Source organism: Perna viridis, chromosome 4 (genome assembly GCF_037379345.1).
Source record: "Perna viridis isolate PV_CMFRI_1.1 ecotype Kerala chromosome 4, ASM3737934v1, whole genome shotgun sequence".
In the NCBI taxonomy this organism is placed as follows: domain Eukaryota; kingdom Metazoa; phylum Mollusca; class Bivalvia; order Mytilida; family Mytilidae; genus Perna; species Perna viridis.
Window position 1 is genome coordinate 16,734,212 of NC_142448.1, and position 16,972 is coordinate 16,751,183.

Here is a 16,972-nt window from a genome sequence, read left to right on the forward strand (position 1 = left end):
ACTGCCCTTTAAAGGTTACAAATTACGTTTTTTTCAGTTTTCAATCAATATCTTGAAAACTATAATACAATGAAACTCCGATATCAACTTTCAGTACAAGTAGGGCTTTATCTAGCCACGCGTACATTTTTTGTTGTGTTGTTGTTAAAAATATTTCCTTTGTACCGAAGCCGTTCGTGAATCAGATATACATTCAAGTTGCAAGCTCTTTATATTCTGTCAAATCTGATAAAAAGTATCTATTGAATCTTATTCGTTATTGTTTTTTAATTGAAGGCTGAAAAACGATAATTAAATCATCAAGACACATTAAAAATCAGCCATTTGAAATAATTTTGACACTTTTCTAATGTACTATAGAAAGTTCATGTGAACGTCTACATTCCGTCTGAATATTTTATCTACTGATAGGCCTGATTAATGCACCTAAGTGGAGGACAAAGGAATGGCGTTCGTTTATTTTTCTCTTTCCATTCTCTTGTGTAGTAAGGTCGGTGTGGCAGTTTTATTGGATGAGGACTCAAACATCCAAATCCAACTTCATCAACTGGATTTAAAGATTCAAACCCTTTCAGCAGAGGTTCGTATATCGGACAAATCTATACGTAAGATATCATGATTTCAAACAGGACTGCAAAAAAAACATTACACATGTGATAGCTTTGATGTATGACTTAGAATCAACAGCTACGTAGTTTTATAGCTGGCAAAATCCCCCCCAAAAAGGTAGTTGTTCTACATTAATAATATAGTTATTCAAGTAAGAACATACATTATAATTGATTTTACAAGACAGACTATATATGCAAAATATCAGGACATACAAACGTTTCAAATTGACATTTGGTATCATGCATATATATTGATATTTGAATTGATATGAATTACATTTTGTAACATTAATATACATGGACATATAGTCCCGTGCAGGTGTCAAAAGAATAGGCCTGCAGCAGCGCAAAGTTTGTCGTAAAAGGCGACTAAAAAGTGCTCAAGAACCTACCCGGAGTCTAGGCGCTCTGCCCACAGAGCAACTGGGATGTGTGCCCCAGGTGGTGGAATGGGGTACCCCTGCCATGTTACATGCTGGGGTTGACAGGCTATAATACGGAAAACCTGACCGCTAACCATAGTGGTGCACCGTGTTTGGAAAGATGTCATGTTCCTCGCACGTTAAAGAACCCTGCTGTGGTATTCGATAGGAGTAGGAACCTTTGCGCTCCACCACAGGAGGCAAAATTGCCTGACCTTACCCATCCCCTTTTTTCTAAGGCAATCAAAATTTGTCGACCCTTTTGTCCTTGTGTCCCATCCTTTTTTTTATTTCATCATCAATGTATGTTCATTTGATCATCCGTTTCATGTTCATCGTCTGAAAATATCTGAAATATTGCTGCTCGGACGTTAAACCCCAACAAACAAACAATACATGGACATATATATCATGATATAGTGTACATGTACCATCGTATTTATAGAAAAAAAAGCTTAAACAAAATAAAATAATCTAAACAAGTAAATGTACAAAGAATTCACACTATTGTTTAATTCTTAAATCCATCCAAATATTTTCAGGTTGCACAATTGAAAAATGATAAAAAGTTGATGACAGCTCAGATGCAGTCGTTACAAAATCAAGGTAACTACTTTATAAGGCTGCATTCACTTACATAGCCACGAGGTAAAGATAAATGTATTAATTAAATGCAATTTGTGACGAATTTACTTTTTGATATTTGTTTTCCTTAAAAAAGGTGTTTCATTTCTTTTTCTTATTATCAATTAATGCACCTTTAGCATTTTATACATTAATTGCGTCCTATAAATGAAAACGCTGTATAAGTTCTCGAGATCTACACAATGAAAGCTCCATCAGTGAAATGTTGACGCAAAAAATGGTATTTGTACATTTCTATAAATGTAGAAATTAAGATTCATTTCAACCACTTTTTGTCAGATATCAGTAATAATTTCTTTATTTACAGTTAATGCACAGAAACCTGGATGTAAGTACTCTGTTAAGCATCTTCGATCATAGTTACATGTCTGATGAAGAAACATTCCTTTGAATGAACATACTTTTATGTACTTGTAAAAATAATATAATTATATGTATCGTGCATATCATTAAAATACGGTAATCCTATAGGATAATCGGATTGATGAATGATGTTTCAGAGTCGATGAAACACATTTCTAGTAAGAAGCTAGAGTACGCCCACAATTATCTAACAACTTGTATTGATCATTGTGTATCGTCTTTAAAAAATAAAATAGGAGAAACATGTTTCATGTTTTTATGTTTCTGCGCTGGCACTTCATGTCGAAAATGTGTGACCGATCATTTAATTTTTTAATAAAACGAGTGTGCAGTAATATATTTTTAAAACTTTTCGTATTGGATTTATTACATACCAAACTTTCTGTAATAAGTCTTTTCAACGAGTAGGTGGTGTATTTGAGTCACCATGTCGGTTCGTCTGTTATACCGTCCAACTGTCCTTGTAGTATTTCTAATCCCCATGAACGTATGATGGAATAATGGCAAAAATTTCTGCTTCCAGAGAATGCATTGATTCAAATATGTTATGTGGCTTTCTATAGATGGGACCAACATATTAAATTAGTTTGATTGCTGTCTGATGTCAACTTCCTCTTTCGTGTGGTTGTTGCACAACTAGGGATATATCTAGTACGACAATCATAGGGTTGTCACATGAGTAGGGATATAACCATTTACGACAACATGTGCAGTATAGAATTTTCATCAGGAGAAAAGTTAAAATGTAGTAATAGCATTGTAGTTGGATAATGTTGACACCAGGGGATATGTGGTTTGCATTTTTTTATTTTACGTTTTTTTTTCTTTTTTAGGTCAGTCGGGCTCTCATGTGTTATCAGATCCCACTGGGCATGCACATTCATCAAGTTCTGTGATACAATTTAAACCTCCATTTGTAGAAGTACCTAAAGTTTCATGGGGAACAACAGCCTTGGATATCGACCATACTCATAACATCAGGCTGAATACCTTTGCAGTCAACCTCAACAAAAACAACTTTACCCTGAATGTCAACACATGGGCTGATACGGGACTTTATGGTGTTACTGTTCAGTGGATGGCTTGTCCAGCTCATATTTAATACTTAAATATATCTAAACTGAAATTTTGCTTTTTTAATTGGAAATTTTGACAAAATGGTCAAAACAGATGGAAAAATTCGACAAAATTCTTTATTTCTTTAAAATAGAATAAATAATTGTTTTTTGTCTAATAAAAACATTGTAATCATATATAAACTAAACTCTTTTGGTTATTATTAAGATAATTTCGTCGAAAAAGATAACACATAGCACTATGAAGTTAATAAGTAACCAATATTCCATACACAATTGTACATGTAAGTGAAATGTATACCTCTGTCGACCGTTTACGTGAGGGTTTTAAGTAGCAGTCTTTATAAAAAATCAGACCGGCGGTGATTCATGCATGTCAAAAACACACCAAAGTCCCAATAATTTCTTGTTCAGAAACAGTAACTGGTCACTAAACCAGTCTTAGTTCGTCATTTCGATGTTGCACTTTTGAGATAAAAATTATATAGATTGTGTATGAAATTGGCATTTTGCAAGAATTATCGTTCCTGATTTCAGTTGAAGAATAAAGTGTGGTTTTCTCAAAAGTACAGATCTTAATACAGAAAAGACTATTGTCACCTAAAAATGTAGATAAAAAAGCCCGTTTATTCAGTTGTGTTTCCTTTACCATCAATCACTTTGTGTGCCCCAGGTGGTGGAATGGGGTACCCCTGGCGTGTTACATGCTGGGGTTGTCAGGCTGTAATACGACCGCAAACCATAGTAGTGCACGTGTTAGGAAAGATGTCACGTTCATCGCACGTCAAAGAACCTTACTGTGGTATTCGATAGGAGTAGGAACCATAAGGCTCCGCCACAGGAGGTTAAATTGCCCGACCCTACCAACTGTTCCCTATTTCCAGTGGCAATCAAAATGTGTCGACCCCATTATCCTTGTCCCATCCAATTTTTCATTTCATCATTATTTCATGTTCATTTTGTCATCCAATTCATGTTCATCGCCTGAATATAGCTGAAATATTGCTGCTCGGACGTTAAACCCCAACAATCAATCAATCGTTTACGTCCACATGAACAATGTAGAATGAAATATGATTACGTACACAAATTGAAAAAGAGGGCAGACAACTGTTTTAGGAGAAAAGCACCAGTGAGTATGTGGTCCTTTGTATATTACACATACTTGATATTTTGATTTATTGCAACTTTCCTTACAATGTCAAACAGACTAGAGAAAAAGCAATGATGTTACCCAAATCATAGACGTAGTGTTTTGTCAAATAGGATCTACTTCACTGAACGACATTCCGAACGTATATACATCCTTTTTTTTTCAAATAGTCCTACAAAAAACGAATAGTTAGGGTATTAAATTGCAGGTACATATACAGCACTTATTTGTCAAAAATTATTTTCGAAAATTTGAACTCATGGACCTTTTTGCGAACCTACTCGAAGACGCAAATACTTTAACTTAATGTACATGTTCATTTCACAACTCATACGTTATGCCAGAGCTTGCCGAAACTACGCAGACTTTTTGTATCGCGCTAGAACTCTAACAAATAGGCTTCTTGAACAGGGTTATGTTGCTACAAGATTGAAGTCATCACTACACAAGTTTTATGGTCGTCATCATGAACTCGTGGATCGTTATGGTGTATCCATCAGCACCATGAAAACTGATTTATTCAACGGGTCATAGTTTTCCTTTCCTCGTTTATCTACCCCGGACTTGACTTTTTATGAGCAACTCGGCGGGTGTTTCTAGAAAAGCAGAGGACGCTTACCCTACCGGTGCACCTGGTCCATGCTCCCAGTTTTAGTGGAGTCCGAGTTGCTCATTTACTTTTGTTACTTTGTATGTATGATTTTAGTTACTTTATGTTCTTTGTTGTGTATGTCTGTTTTCCATGTCTGGTCTTTGTCCCTGGATTACATTCTTTTGATTACCGCTATAACCTTGGTTCCCTTGATTACTCTTTGACCTTCTTCTTTCATGCTATTGTAAGGATTCACACACTTTTATTTACAAAAGACCCTTTTAATACTTTTTGAAACAAAAGAAAAATATTTTTTTATTATCCATACGCTATGTATTGAAAGAGGGCTAATAAAACATTGCCATGAGATATGTAATAAAAAGGCAGATAAATATTCTAATATGGGTACTAAGCATAAAACTGAGATGTTCTTGGACATTTTTCTTTTTTCATTTAAGTCCACAAAGGTATCCATAATAAACATAGGTTAAAAGTTAATACAAAAACAAACATAAAACTACATAGATTTTACTTGAGTTACCGTAATATTAAATCCTGTAAAAGAATTTTGATTTCTTTATTTTGAAGTACTCCCAAAACATTGGAAATTCAATGCACTTTAATATACTACCTAGCTTATCAGTCCGCGTGTAGGTGGTGAGGTCAAATTCGATGGACAATAGTTATGGAGCAACCTGCCATCTGTTTATTTTGTCTGTTTCTGTGTGTCGGGGGCAGTAACCTTGATAAACGGCTACTTGAAGGTGATACCTTGACAAGACTTCACCAACTTGAGTTGACGATCCAGACTCTTCAGTCTAATGTTGCAGAAAAGGATACTTCTATTTCACTGTTACAAAATTCTGTACTACAACTCCACACTATTTTAAGTAGAATGAGCACTCATTTACTTCTTCGTTTTTTGTCTGAGATAAGATCATAAATACTAGTCACATGAATATTGCAACTTTCGGTATGCTGTGCGCGTGATTCAAGGAGTAGCATTAAAACCATATACCTAGGGAGTCCAAGAATCAAAATTAAATTATACACAAGAGGCACTCAAAAGCAATATGGCGTTCAATTATACGTTGTATTCAAAACTTAATCCATAATCTTAATTTGAAATACGAGAAAGTGTTTTCATAGTATTGATGGTTTTATCAAGTTTTGTTAACATAAATGCTTTTGGTCAGTCTGAGTGTTTATGTTTTTAACTATAATTAACACTATGGCACTAACCGTTTTATGTCATTGTTTGCCCGCTTAAGCTTGAATAATCTGTTATGTTGATTTACTCGTCCCGTGCGGGTCCGGGTGTCAAAAGAATAGCCCCGCAGCAGCGCAAAGCTTGTCGTAAAAGGCGACTAAATAGTGCTCAGAACCCTAGGTTGTGTACCCCAATGGTGGAATGGGTTACCCCTGGCGTGTTACATGCTGGGGTTGTCAGGCTATAATACGGAAAACCTGACCGCAAACCATATTGGTCCACCGTGTTGGGAAAAATGCCACGTTCCTCGCACGTTAAAGAACCCTGCTGTGGTATTCGATAGGAGTAGCAACCAATACACTCCGCCAGAGGAGGCTAAATTGCCCGGCCCTACCCATCCCTCCCATTTACTTGTGACAATCAAAATTTGTCGACAATATTTAAGCTGTATTCCCGTGACAAAACGTTCTACATTGTGCAGAAAAGGGAAAATGAAGTTTAAGAATTAAGAAACAAGTCTTAGTGCAGGACTCTTCAATCGTGACTTATTTTTGGCAATTCAAATAGAGTATGGAATATTTTCAATCAAAAGTATGAAATAACAAGTATTATCGTTTAAAAAGATAGCCGACGCATTTCGTATTTCAAACTATTTCCCCATATCAACATATCAAAGTGATTCAAAATATTCCGGACACCAATGCCCCCAATGGAGCCTTAAATTTCACGGTTGCTATCACATTTGTCCAATGAAATGCGAGGTTGTAAGTTATATTGGTTAGGTTGCCATGGTTAAGCATCATGAATGACACGTGTCAAATTGTCAAAGCGAACTCAATACCGAATGCGTCGGAAAAAAGTCCATCATTATTTATAAGTGCTCTTTCTGCTAATTATTTACAAGTAACCGTCGGTTGTACGTTACCAAAGACACTGAACTATACGCGTTTGGTGTGAATAATTAATCGGTCATTAAAATCGATATATCTGAATAGAACTAATTATTTTCTTCAAATTTTACAAAATACCCTCACCTCTATAGGTTTTGGTTTAATTGCGTAAGAATAGTACATGTACATCTTGTGTGTAAAAATTGATAATTTTGGAGGATGTTGCGTCAGTAAAAGATATAAAAGATACAAGCACTCTCGCGAGTAATGCTCTATATATGTACATGTATAATGTTTGCGTACAAATACTCTTGCTTTTCTTTGCAACTACCAGATATTAATTGTATTGCATTAAATACTTTATGGTATGTATTAATCAGGCAATGGTCTAATAGAAAAAACTCTATCCTAAACGAATCATAAGGTGAAGTCAACAGTCATCAGGCACGTCAACAAGGTTTTATCTGAACTAGTTGAAATTTTGCGAATCTAGTTTTCAATCTTTTTTTGGTAATTTAAAGTTTATGCAAAACTAAGAATAGTTAAATATGGTCGTGTTTCATTAAAACATAAAGGACAAAGTTTCGCTGGTAGATCATATATTATGATCAATTTTTTATTATTTTTTGTTTTGTTTGTGTGCATGGAATAAATAAAAATATGATAGAAACAAAATATATTTTGATGGCAGTAGAACTAAAATATAAACGGCAAATTGTTAGTTCGGTTGTAATGGTGAGCAATAGTGTTTCAGGCGAGTTTTGTGTATTGAATGTTTGGTTCGTCAATCTAGGATGTGACAGTGATATAAGGACTTTACAGGCGAGACGTACGCGAATTTGTAAACGGATATTTGCCACAGTCAAATTTACCTTGTCGACGACAAATCCTCAAATAAAATTAGGTTACGTGTATTGAAATGCAACTGACACATACAGCTGCAGTAGAAAACAAATAAAACTCTTTAATTAACTGTTCACATACGTAAACAATTAAGGCAATCAATTGCGGAATTAATATGTTAAAATTAATGGTTTATCCTCCGAAATTTCACTTTACAACGAACAATGCATAATTTGACAACACGTGAAAGGAGTATATTGTTTTACGTTTTATTTGGTCACAAAGGCGTCACAGTCTTTTAAACATCAGAATTCTTGTCAAACTGATTATTAGTCATACTCATAGCAACGATGTCCGTTTCTCACCTTTATTATGTTTCGTATAGTTTATTTGAAGATCGTTAAACGTTAAACCTCCCACCTCAACAAAAAATCAAAGTAGATAATCCACAATGACACAATGAAAATCCATCAGATTCTATTGTATTTTAGTATCATTTACAGAGTTTTGAATTCTATAATGCATTTTCAATTATAAAAGGCTATTGCAGATTGAGGACTTCAAGGCTAAACCACCTGACTGTTCTTGCAAAACCTCTCCATTCAAATATGGTTCTTCTGGTCACGTCGTTACGAGAGAATTAACCATCATCGAAAACGTATCTCTGCGTAATATCCTTTCTAAAGGTCCCAAGTACCGTGAACCACTCTCCATAAATTGGAATTATAACTTTAAGGTTCTTATGGATGCCGTCGAGGACTATGCAAGAAAATGGATAAAACGAGAACAAGAAGACATTGATTCTCTGTCAGAGTGGTTAAAGGCTGTGAGGTCTTTAATTGTGAAACGAATGAAAGTTTTAAGTGGGTCAATAAGTGCCAAGGCTATATCAGTTTTCAAAGACCCCGTTGTAGCAAAAGCATTGTCTACTATACATGACAAATATGTTGTCGTAACAGCAGACAAACCCCAAAACAACATTGTTTTTGTCTGCAACACGTTTTACATCAAATTTTCATTATCAGAGGTAGACGTGGAAAATAATAGCAGTGATAAGACCTATACTGCTACCACACATTGCTGATCTGATCAGAAAGAAAGACTTTCGTTTGTTTGTTTCTTTGTTTGTTGGGGATAAACGTCCGAGCATTAATATTTCAACTATATTCAGACGATGAACATGAAATTGATGATAAAATGAACATGAAATGATGATGAAATGAAAAAGGGATGGGACACAAGGACAATGGGGTCGACAAATTTTGATTGCCACTGGAAATAAGGAGAGGATGGGTAGGGTCGGGCAATTTAGCCTCCTGTGGCGGAGCGCTATGCTTCCTACTCCGGGTGAATACCACAGTAGGGTTCTTTAACGTGCGAGGAACGTGGCATCTTTCCCACCATGGTGCACCACTATAGTTGGCGTTCAGGTTTTCCGTATTATAGCCTGACAATCCCAGCATGTAACACGCCAGGGGTACCCCATTCTACCACCTGGGGCACACATCCCAGTTGCTCTGTGGGCAGAGCGCCCTAGCCCCCGGCTAGGGTTCTGAGCACTATTTAGTCGCCTTTTACGACAAGCTTAGCGCTGCTGCAGGCCTATTTGTTTAGCACCCAGACCTGCACGGGGCCTATCGTTTGGCTAGATCCTTCAATCTCAAGTTTCCGCTATCTTTAAACAATCCTAATTTCGGGGATTTGATACATCGCATCTACCCAAAAGAACTTGAGATAAAGAATACTACAGACACTGTGAAGCCAGCCTCATATCTTGACCTACACTTAGAAATCGATGGTAAAGGAAAACTATTGACCAAGCTTTACGACAAACTTGATGACTTTTCATTCAGAATTGTCAACTTTCCTTTCATCTGTGGCAACATCTCTTCAACACCTGCGTATGGAGTGTTCATATCACAACTCATACGTTATGCCAGAACTTGCCGAAACTACGCAGACTTTTTGTATCGCGCTAGAACTCTAACAAATAGGCTTCTGGAACAGGGTTATGTTGCTACAAGATTGAAGTCATCACTACAGAAGTTTTATGGTCGTCATCATGAACTGGTGGATCGTTATGGTGTATCCATCTGCTCCATAAAAATTGATTTATTCAACAGGTCATAATTTTCCTTTCCTCGTTTGTCAGTTTTAGTGGAGTCCGAGTTGCTGATTTCTTTTTGTTACTTTGTATGTATGATTTTAGTTACTTTATGTTCTTTGTTGTGTATGTCTGTTTTCCATGTCTGGTCTTTGTCCCTGGATTACATTCTTTTGATTAACGCTATAACCTTGGTTCCCTTGATTACTCTTATAACTTTTATCTCCTATGAACAAGAGTTTTATATTACGCCACATGTTAATTTCTGTTTACTATAACATTCTAAACAAAATATGAAAACTAAAAATATGTAGGCTTTCTAATCGCATGATTCTTATCTGGAGTGCTGTTTCAAAATAAAAAGAAAAACACATTCTAATCTTTGCATGCAACTTCAGATGAAAATAAATGTAGCTAGGACTGAAAACGCGACGAAAAAATGGATCTCGTTACACGTCACATCGTTATTTATTACAGGTGGTATATATATATTTTGTATGTGACACGGGTCAATACTTGTTCAGAGCAGAATACCTGAGAACAAAAAAAATAACTTTCGTGAACATAACTTTAAATACTATCGTTCCTCTATTTACATTAAAAATAAACGCAAATCGGAAAACATATTTTATATGATAACGAATCTTATGGCTATTAGCTAACACTATGATATTGAATAAATGGTAAAGTTGTAAAAGGGCAAATCTAAATGTAGTGTTTATAAATGCGCGACTTAGAACAACAAAGTAATTATATGTTATCACTCGGTAAAAATAGCTATATCTCAGTTCGGATGGCACAATTTGACAGGAACAAAGTCGTTCTATTGGCATTTCTTCCATTTTTTATAACGTTGACATTTCTGAAAACACTGTAAGGTATTTTCTTTTAACTAATCATTTAATTACTTTTCTATCGTTACTATAATCGATATGGTAATTTGTTAAATTTAATTTCAATTTATATTCTGGTATATTTTTGCAAGGGGTGATGATTGGCGGGAAAATGTTCTGTAGTATTGTAATGGGAATTGTTTTTTTTTTACATTTCAAGAAAAAAGTTCGTTGACCCAAAATTTCCTTTTTGAAATTTTAAATATTGTCAAAGAAGTGTTCTTTATATATCTTTTTAAGAAATTTTATATACCATTTAATCGAAACATGGAAATTCTCTTATTTTTTTCTTTAAATTTTACAATATGTTTGTTCAATGTCTTTTTTTTGAGAAATGTTAGGAACATCTATATACTAAAAGTATTAGATATGATCTACCTTTTACAAAATGAAGCCTTTCGTGGTTGTATTATAAACGGTTTATGGTATGGTTACTGACTTGAACTTTTCATAAAAAGTACAAAAATTGATTGATTGTTGGGGTTTAACGTCCGAGCAGCAATATTTCAGCTATATTCAGACAATGAACATGAAATGGATGATAAAATGAACATGAAATGATGATGAAAGAAGAATGGGATGGGACACAAGGATAATAGGGTCGACAAATTTTGATTGCCACTAGCAAAAAAGGAGGGATGGGTAAGGTCGGGCAATTTAGCTTCCTATGGCGGAGCGCAAAGGTTCCTACTCCTATCGAATACCACAGCAGGGTTCTTTAACGTGTGAGGAACGTGGCATTGTTCCCAACACGGTGCACCACTATGGTTTGTGGTCAGGTTTTCCGTACTATAGCCTGCCGACTCCATTCCACCACCTGGGGTACACATCCCAGTTGCTCTGTGGGCAGAGCGACTAGCCCCCGGCTAGGTTTCTGAGCACTATTTAGTTGTCTTTTACGACAAGCTTAGCTCTGCTGCAGGCCTATTCTTTTGACACCCGGACCTGCTCGGGGCTAAAAAGAGAACAATAGAAAGATATTGATCTACTCGTACTTTATTTCTTTGGATTATTATACATGTACACTGCAATGGAGAAATTGTCATGTTTAAGCAAGCTTATAATATACTTTAAGTTACTCCTTTACAAATTAGTAATTATAACTACATGACACTGTAAATTATATAAGACATAAAGAGGAAGTCTGTTCAGTCGCCGCAGAGTTTCATAAGATCATCAGGAAACTATCCATGACCTATTCAAACTGACTCAACACATGGTTGATATGTTACTTGTCTGAATATCTTGTTTAATGCATTGTCCTTTTGTAGGTTATTGTTCATAGCTCTCTTTAAATTTTGTCTTTATATTTACAAAGGAGCCGAGGAGAAGAGAAACTTCTTCATGACAACAAATTGTGTCGTACAGTAATAAGACCTATATAAAATCTAATTTTTAACTTGAGTAGTCTCGTTTTAATGTTTTGTAATAAATATGCAATGAAACTGTTGGATTTTAGTATAGATTTCTATACAATGAAAATCGAATTCTATGATGCATACATTTTCATTAAATATAAAGACCATTGTAATGGACTCCTGTCTATTTAATTTAATTAAGTTGGTAGTTTGATATAAAACACATGGCACATTTAAGAAAGACCGTAACTTTTTCTGAGTAGGCAGTTGCAATATCGTGGTTCATGCTGTAGTCATCCTATAGGTTTTAATTAAATGTTGTCAGCATAAATTTAAGTTTCACTCAAAGATATCATGCTAAAAAATCTACACAGAAAACAGAAAGCGAATCTTCTAGGATTATGGCGCATAAATAAACATGAAATTGAGTATTAAAAAAAAGCTATGACAAGAAACTTAGAAAAAAATATTTTACCTAGCAAAACTGGTAAACATAGCGTTAAAATTGTAAATAGTAATGCGTTTGTGATTCGTTTTTATTTGAACCCTGTTTGACTTGTGTTGGGAAGATGTATTACTGTTGCTAGACTACATTCACTTGCAATATGAATGGTGCTGTTTGCGAAGCAAGACATGCTTACCATTTCGGAACACCTAATCTTGCTTTTATGTTAATTCTATAATAGCAATTTTTTGTATTACGTCTTGTTTTCCTTATCTTAAGTTTTTTTTACAGTTAATGTATTAGATTTGGTTCTCCACTTTGTATTTTTAGATCGTTTGTCCTGTTTCATATTCTGGCCAGGTATTTTGGATTGAGTCGTAATAGAATTGTCGTATTGATTACACTTCGATTGGTCGGTATTTCTGTCCGATATTTCATACAAAATTCCAATGAATCGGAAAAACACTAAACTGAAGTTGATTTCTTTAGATGATATTGGGTTACAATGAAACAGTCAAGAAAACTTGTTTTCGATTTTATCAGGATTTTTCGTCAAATGCTATTACATACATTCGGTTTGTTTTTTTATGTTTATTGAAGAAACATTTAGTCGTCATTAAATTTGATGTATTTGAATCATTTAAAAGAGAGATCAAAGATAACAAGACTTAAACAGTTATCCCATGCAATGCGCGCTCCTCTGACTGACTGAAAGGAGTTCACTAGGATATAATATAACATATATGAGTTTATACGCATTATTTAAAATGATCCTCTGTAAAATAATTTCAGTTCGCATGGTTAATAATATAATCCAACAGTCCTACATTAACTCACGTTTTCTTTTTATTGTTCTGTTACTTAGTCAATTCTTAAGTGCAGTCCATGTATGTTTTATGTATCCTTTTCTTACATCGTAACAGTTTAAGAATAATACTCGAAATCTATTTATGAAGGTTTAACCCAGTTATATGTTATAAATCAATGGCTCCGCAATATCAATATCGTAAACTTTCATTGAATGGTCGTATTGGTAAAAGCGAAAATATCTGAATTATTCAACTTTGCTAAACACGCAAAAGGAAGGATAAGGACTACCTAAGACCATCTTATAACACGTCTTTGTTTTAAGCTTTGTTCTCAAACTTACTTAACTTAAAATATGGTGTCTTAAGTATGGATTTGCTTGTTGCTCATTATTTTATGTGAAGTGAAGATAAACATGAAGTGTAACTTACAACGGATCATTTGAATTTAAGGAAATTATGAAAAGTTATTTTTTCATAAGAGCCGAACCGGATTCAAACGGTAATGAAACTGAACATAAGGCAAGGTGACAACTAGACGACGAAAATAGACACAAAACAAAAAAGTTGAACTACTATAATGAAGATAATGATGATGAAAAAATACCATTAAACATTAACTTCAGGCAAATGCAATTTCCTGTCGTTTAAAAAACGACAAGTTTTATAAAACATTTTATTGTTTTACTTTCCCACAACTGTCCCAAGTTATGGGAAGGGTTGAAGGTTCACAAACATATTAAACCTCGCCACATACTTTACGTGCCTGTTCCAAACCAGGAAGTTGTCTTTTATGTTAAGTGTTTTTGTTTTACATTTCTTTGTATATATTAAGCTGTTTTTCGTCTTGTTAATTGTGGTCGTCATCATGACTTTTTATAAGCAACTCGGCGGTTGTTTCTAGAAAAGCAGAGGACGCTTACCTCACCGGTGCACCTAATCCATGCTCCCAGTTTTTAGTGGAGTCCGAGTTGCTCATTTGCTTTTGTTACTCTGTATGTATGATTTTAGCTACTTTATGTTATTTGTTGCATATGTCTGTTTTCCATGTCTGGTCTTTGTCCCTGGATTACATTCTTTTGATTACCGCTATAACCTTGGTTCCCTTGATTACTCTTTCATTTCATGTATTTTCATGTATTTAGGGGCATTTACATCTTGTTTTATGATATGGATTTTGACTATCATTGAGCACCGTGTGGTGACCTGTATAAGTTTAATTGTTGTTCGGCTTTCGTTGTTTTATTGGCAGTCACAGCACATTTCCATTTTTATATTACTTTGAGTAATACACTAAAATCTTTGAAAATCGACTTTTAGATACGAGTTATTTCAAAGTACAAACTCGCTACCAGATTGACAACCCACTATACTTGACGCTTACCGGACTTTATTAGCTTACAATATGACTACTTTCGATAGGAAGAGTAATCAAGGGAACCAAGATTATAGCGGTTATCAAAAGAATGTAATCCAAAAATGTAAAACAAAGAATAAAAAACAAAAACAAAAAAACAAAAAAACAAAAACAAAGCAAAAAACAAACAAACAAAAACAAAACAATTCGAACAACCCTTGGTATTGTATAGGAAAAACAAAAGCAAAAAAAAAGAAAAGAAATAAACAAACAAAAGATCTATATACACAATCTTGTAGATTGAAAAAAAAAGATAAAAAAGAACCAAGGTTATAGAAGTAATCAAAAGAAAGTAATTCAGGGACAAAGACCAGACATGGAAAACAGACATACACAACAAAGAACATAAAGTAACTAAAATCATACATACAAGGTAACAAAAGTAAATGAGCAACTCGGACTCCACTAAAAACTGGGAGCATGGACCAGGATCATAGCAAACCATGTGACGCCTATCCTCGAACCTTTTTAATTGTTAGTACTGTAGTAAAGTATGTTGTTTGATTAACAAGGTATAACTAATCCTATTTCATGTAAAAATTTATTGGTTTTTAATTTGCAGGATGATCAATTGTATCTCTATCACTATTACGTTACAATGGTACCTAAGTAATTGACTTCAAATCGACCAACATTTTTAATCAGACCATTTTGCACATCGACAGTTTACAATGTAAAACTTGATGGATAGTTCTAAATCAATACATGAACGGCGTTACAAACAGTTTAATTGATTAATCGCCAATATTTTAATGCAACTGTCTTGAGTGCGTTTTTTTTTAATTTTGTTTGAATTTAGATAAGAGTTTTTCATTTTCAATTAGGTTGCAACTTTCATCATTGTTGTACAAGAAAGATAAAATATTACTTTGAAACATTATAAAACTCAATTTTAAGAGAATAAACTCCGAAAAAAAATCAAACCACTATAATGTCTCAAGAAGTCAAACCTATAAGTATGTATGTAGGACAAGACAGCAAACAAATAATTTAATTCTTTACTATTGATATTGATTTAGATTTAAAGAATACGACATAATTCTAACAAAATAAATTAATAAGTATGATGTTATTTAAATGTTGGAATTTCTGGTCATTCATATTTTTGTCGATTTTAGGTATATGTGGTCCAACACACATATTGCAACAAACTGCACACCAAACTTAGCCTATCTGTTCCTACATTAATATGGACTAAGATTTTTTTCAAGGGATACTACAAAAAAAGATCATAGAGTAGCCGAGTCCTTCGATTTCAGTTTTCTGAATTTGGTATTTTAGAGACAACCGATACACGTTCTTCTACCTCATACCTAGTCCTTGACTCATACCTAGTCCTTAACTCATAGATGACACACGTTTTTCTACCTCATACCCAGTCCTTAACTCATAAATGATACAGAATGCTTGAATTCGAAACTATGACAAACGTAAACTAACACTTTCTAAGGGGCCAACATCTCCAGTATATGGAGTATACATGTACATGTCATAATTGATCTGTTACTGTTGAGCAGCCTGTGATATGCATGCGGACTTTATCTGTAGTGCACGGATAGTGTTTTCTGTGTCTCTATCGGGGGTAAGTTCAGCAACAACATAAGTTTCACGGTCTTCATCACGATTTTATCTACCAATATGAAGTTCATATGTCACATGTGAGATAAGATTTATTTAAGATAGACAATCTTCCGCTATTGACACTTACTAGATGCAGTGGTGTTGCACCTTTGAATTACTGTATCAGAGCAAGCCAAAGGAGCTAGGTTATATGATTCACAGCGGTATTTTGCACAGAGATGCATTTCATTTCCTTTGAATAGACACAGTGTCAGTTTTTCGCATGATGTATTGCTAAGTTATATTAAGTTCAAGATAAAATATTCTGGCGCTTATACATATAATGTTGGTATTGTCCCATGTTATAGGTAATTTTGGAATTTTTTTGCTTTTACATGTCCATTTCGGATAACGTGCGCATTATCTAATTTATTTACATCATGACTGTTTGTAACATTTTATGATATCGCCAAAGTGGTCTCCTATTTTGATGTGAGGTTTGACATGTGGTAATGTTGTCCTTCGATAACATGATTTTGTTCATATCTGAAACGCTTGTTCTAATTGTGTCAACGTGAAAAATA

General features: G+C 34.5%; 1 protein-coding gene across 1 annotated transcript; it reads left to right on the forward strand.

The window, feature by feature from the left end:
- The first annotated feature begins 396 nt into the window (after nt 1–396).
- Nucleotides 397–3,167, forward strand: LOC148619090 (uncharacterized). The gene is made up of 4 exons (XM_088578629.1): nt 397–580; nt 1,576–1,639; nt 1,986–2,006; nt 2,875–3,167. Exons 1-4 carry the CDS (start codon nt 446–448, stop codon nt 3,141–3,143), a joined length of 489 nt encoding a protein of 162 aa, XP_088434755.1. The 5' UTR covers nt 397–445; the 3' UTR covers nt 3,144–3,167.
- The last annotated feature ends 13,805 nt before the right edge of the window (nt 3,168–16,972 follow it).

Bases quoted from the DNA above. Each gene is read 5' to 3' on its own strand.
- LOC148619090 (XM_088578629.1), top strand. From the start codon at position 446: ATGGCGTTCGTTTATTTTTCTCTTTCCATTCTCTTGTGTAGTAAGGTC. The intron at 581-1,575 runs GTTCGTATATCG...AAATATTTTCAG, and splicing joins TTCAAACCCTTTCAGCAGAG to GTTGCACAATTGAAAAATGA. The intron at 1,640-1,985 runs GTAACTACTTTA...CTTTATTTACAG, and splicing joins GCAGTCGTTACAAAATCAAG to TTAATGCACAGAAACCTGGA.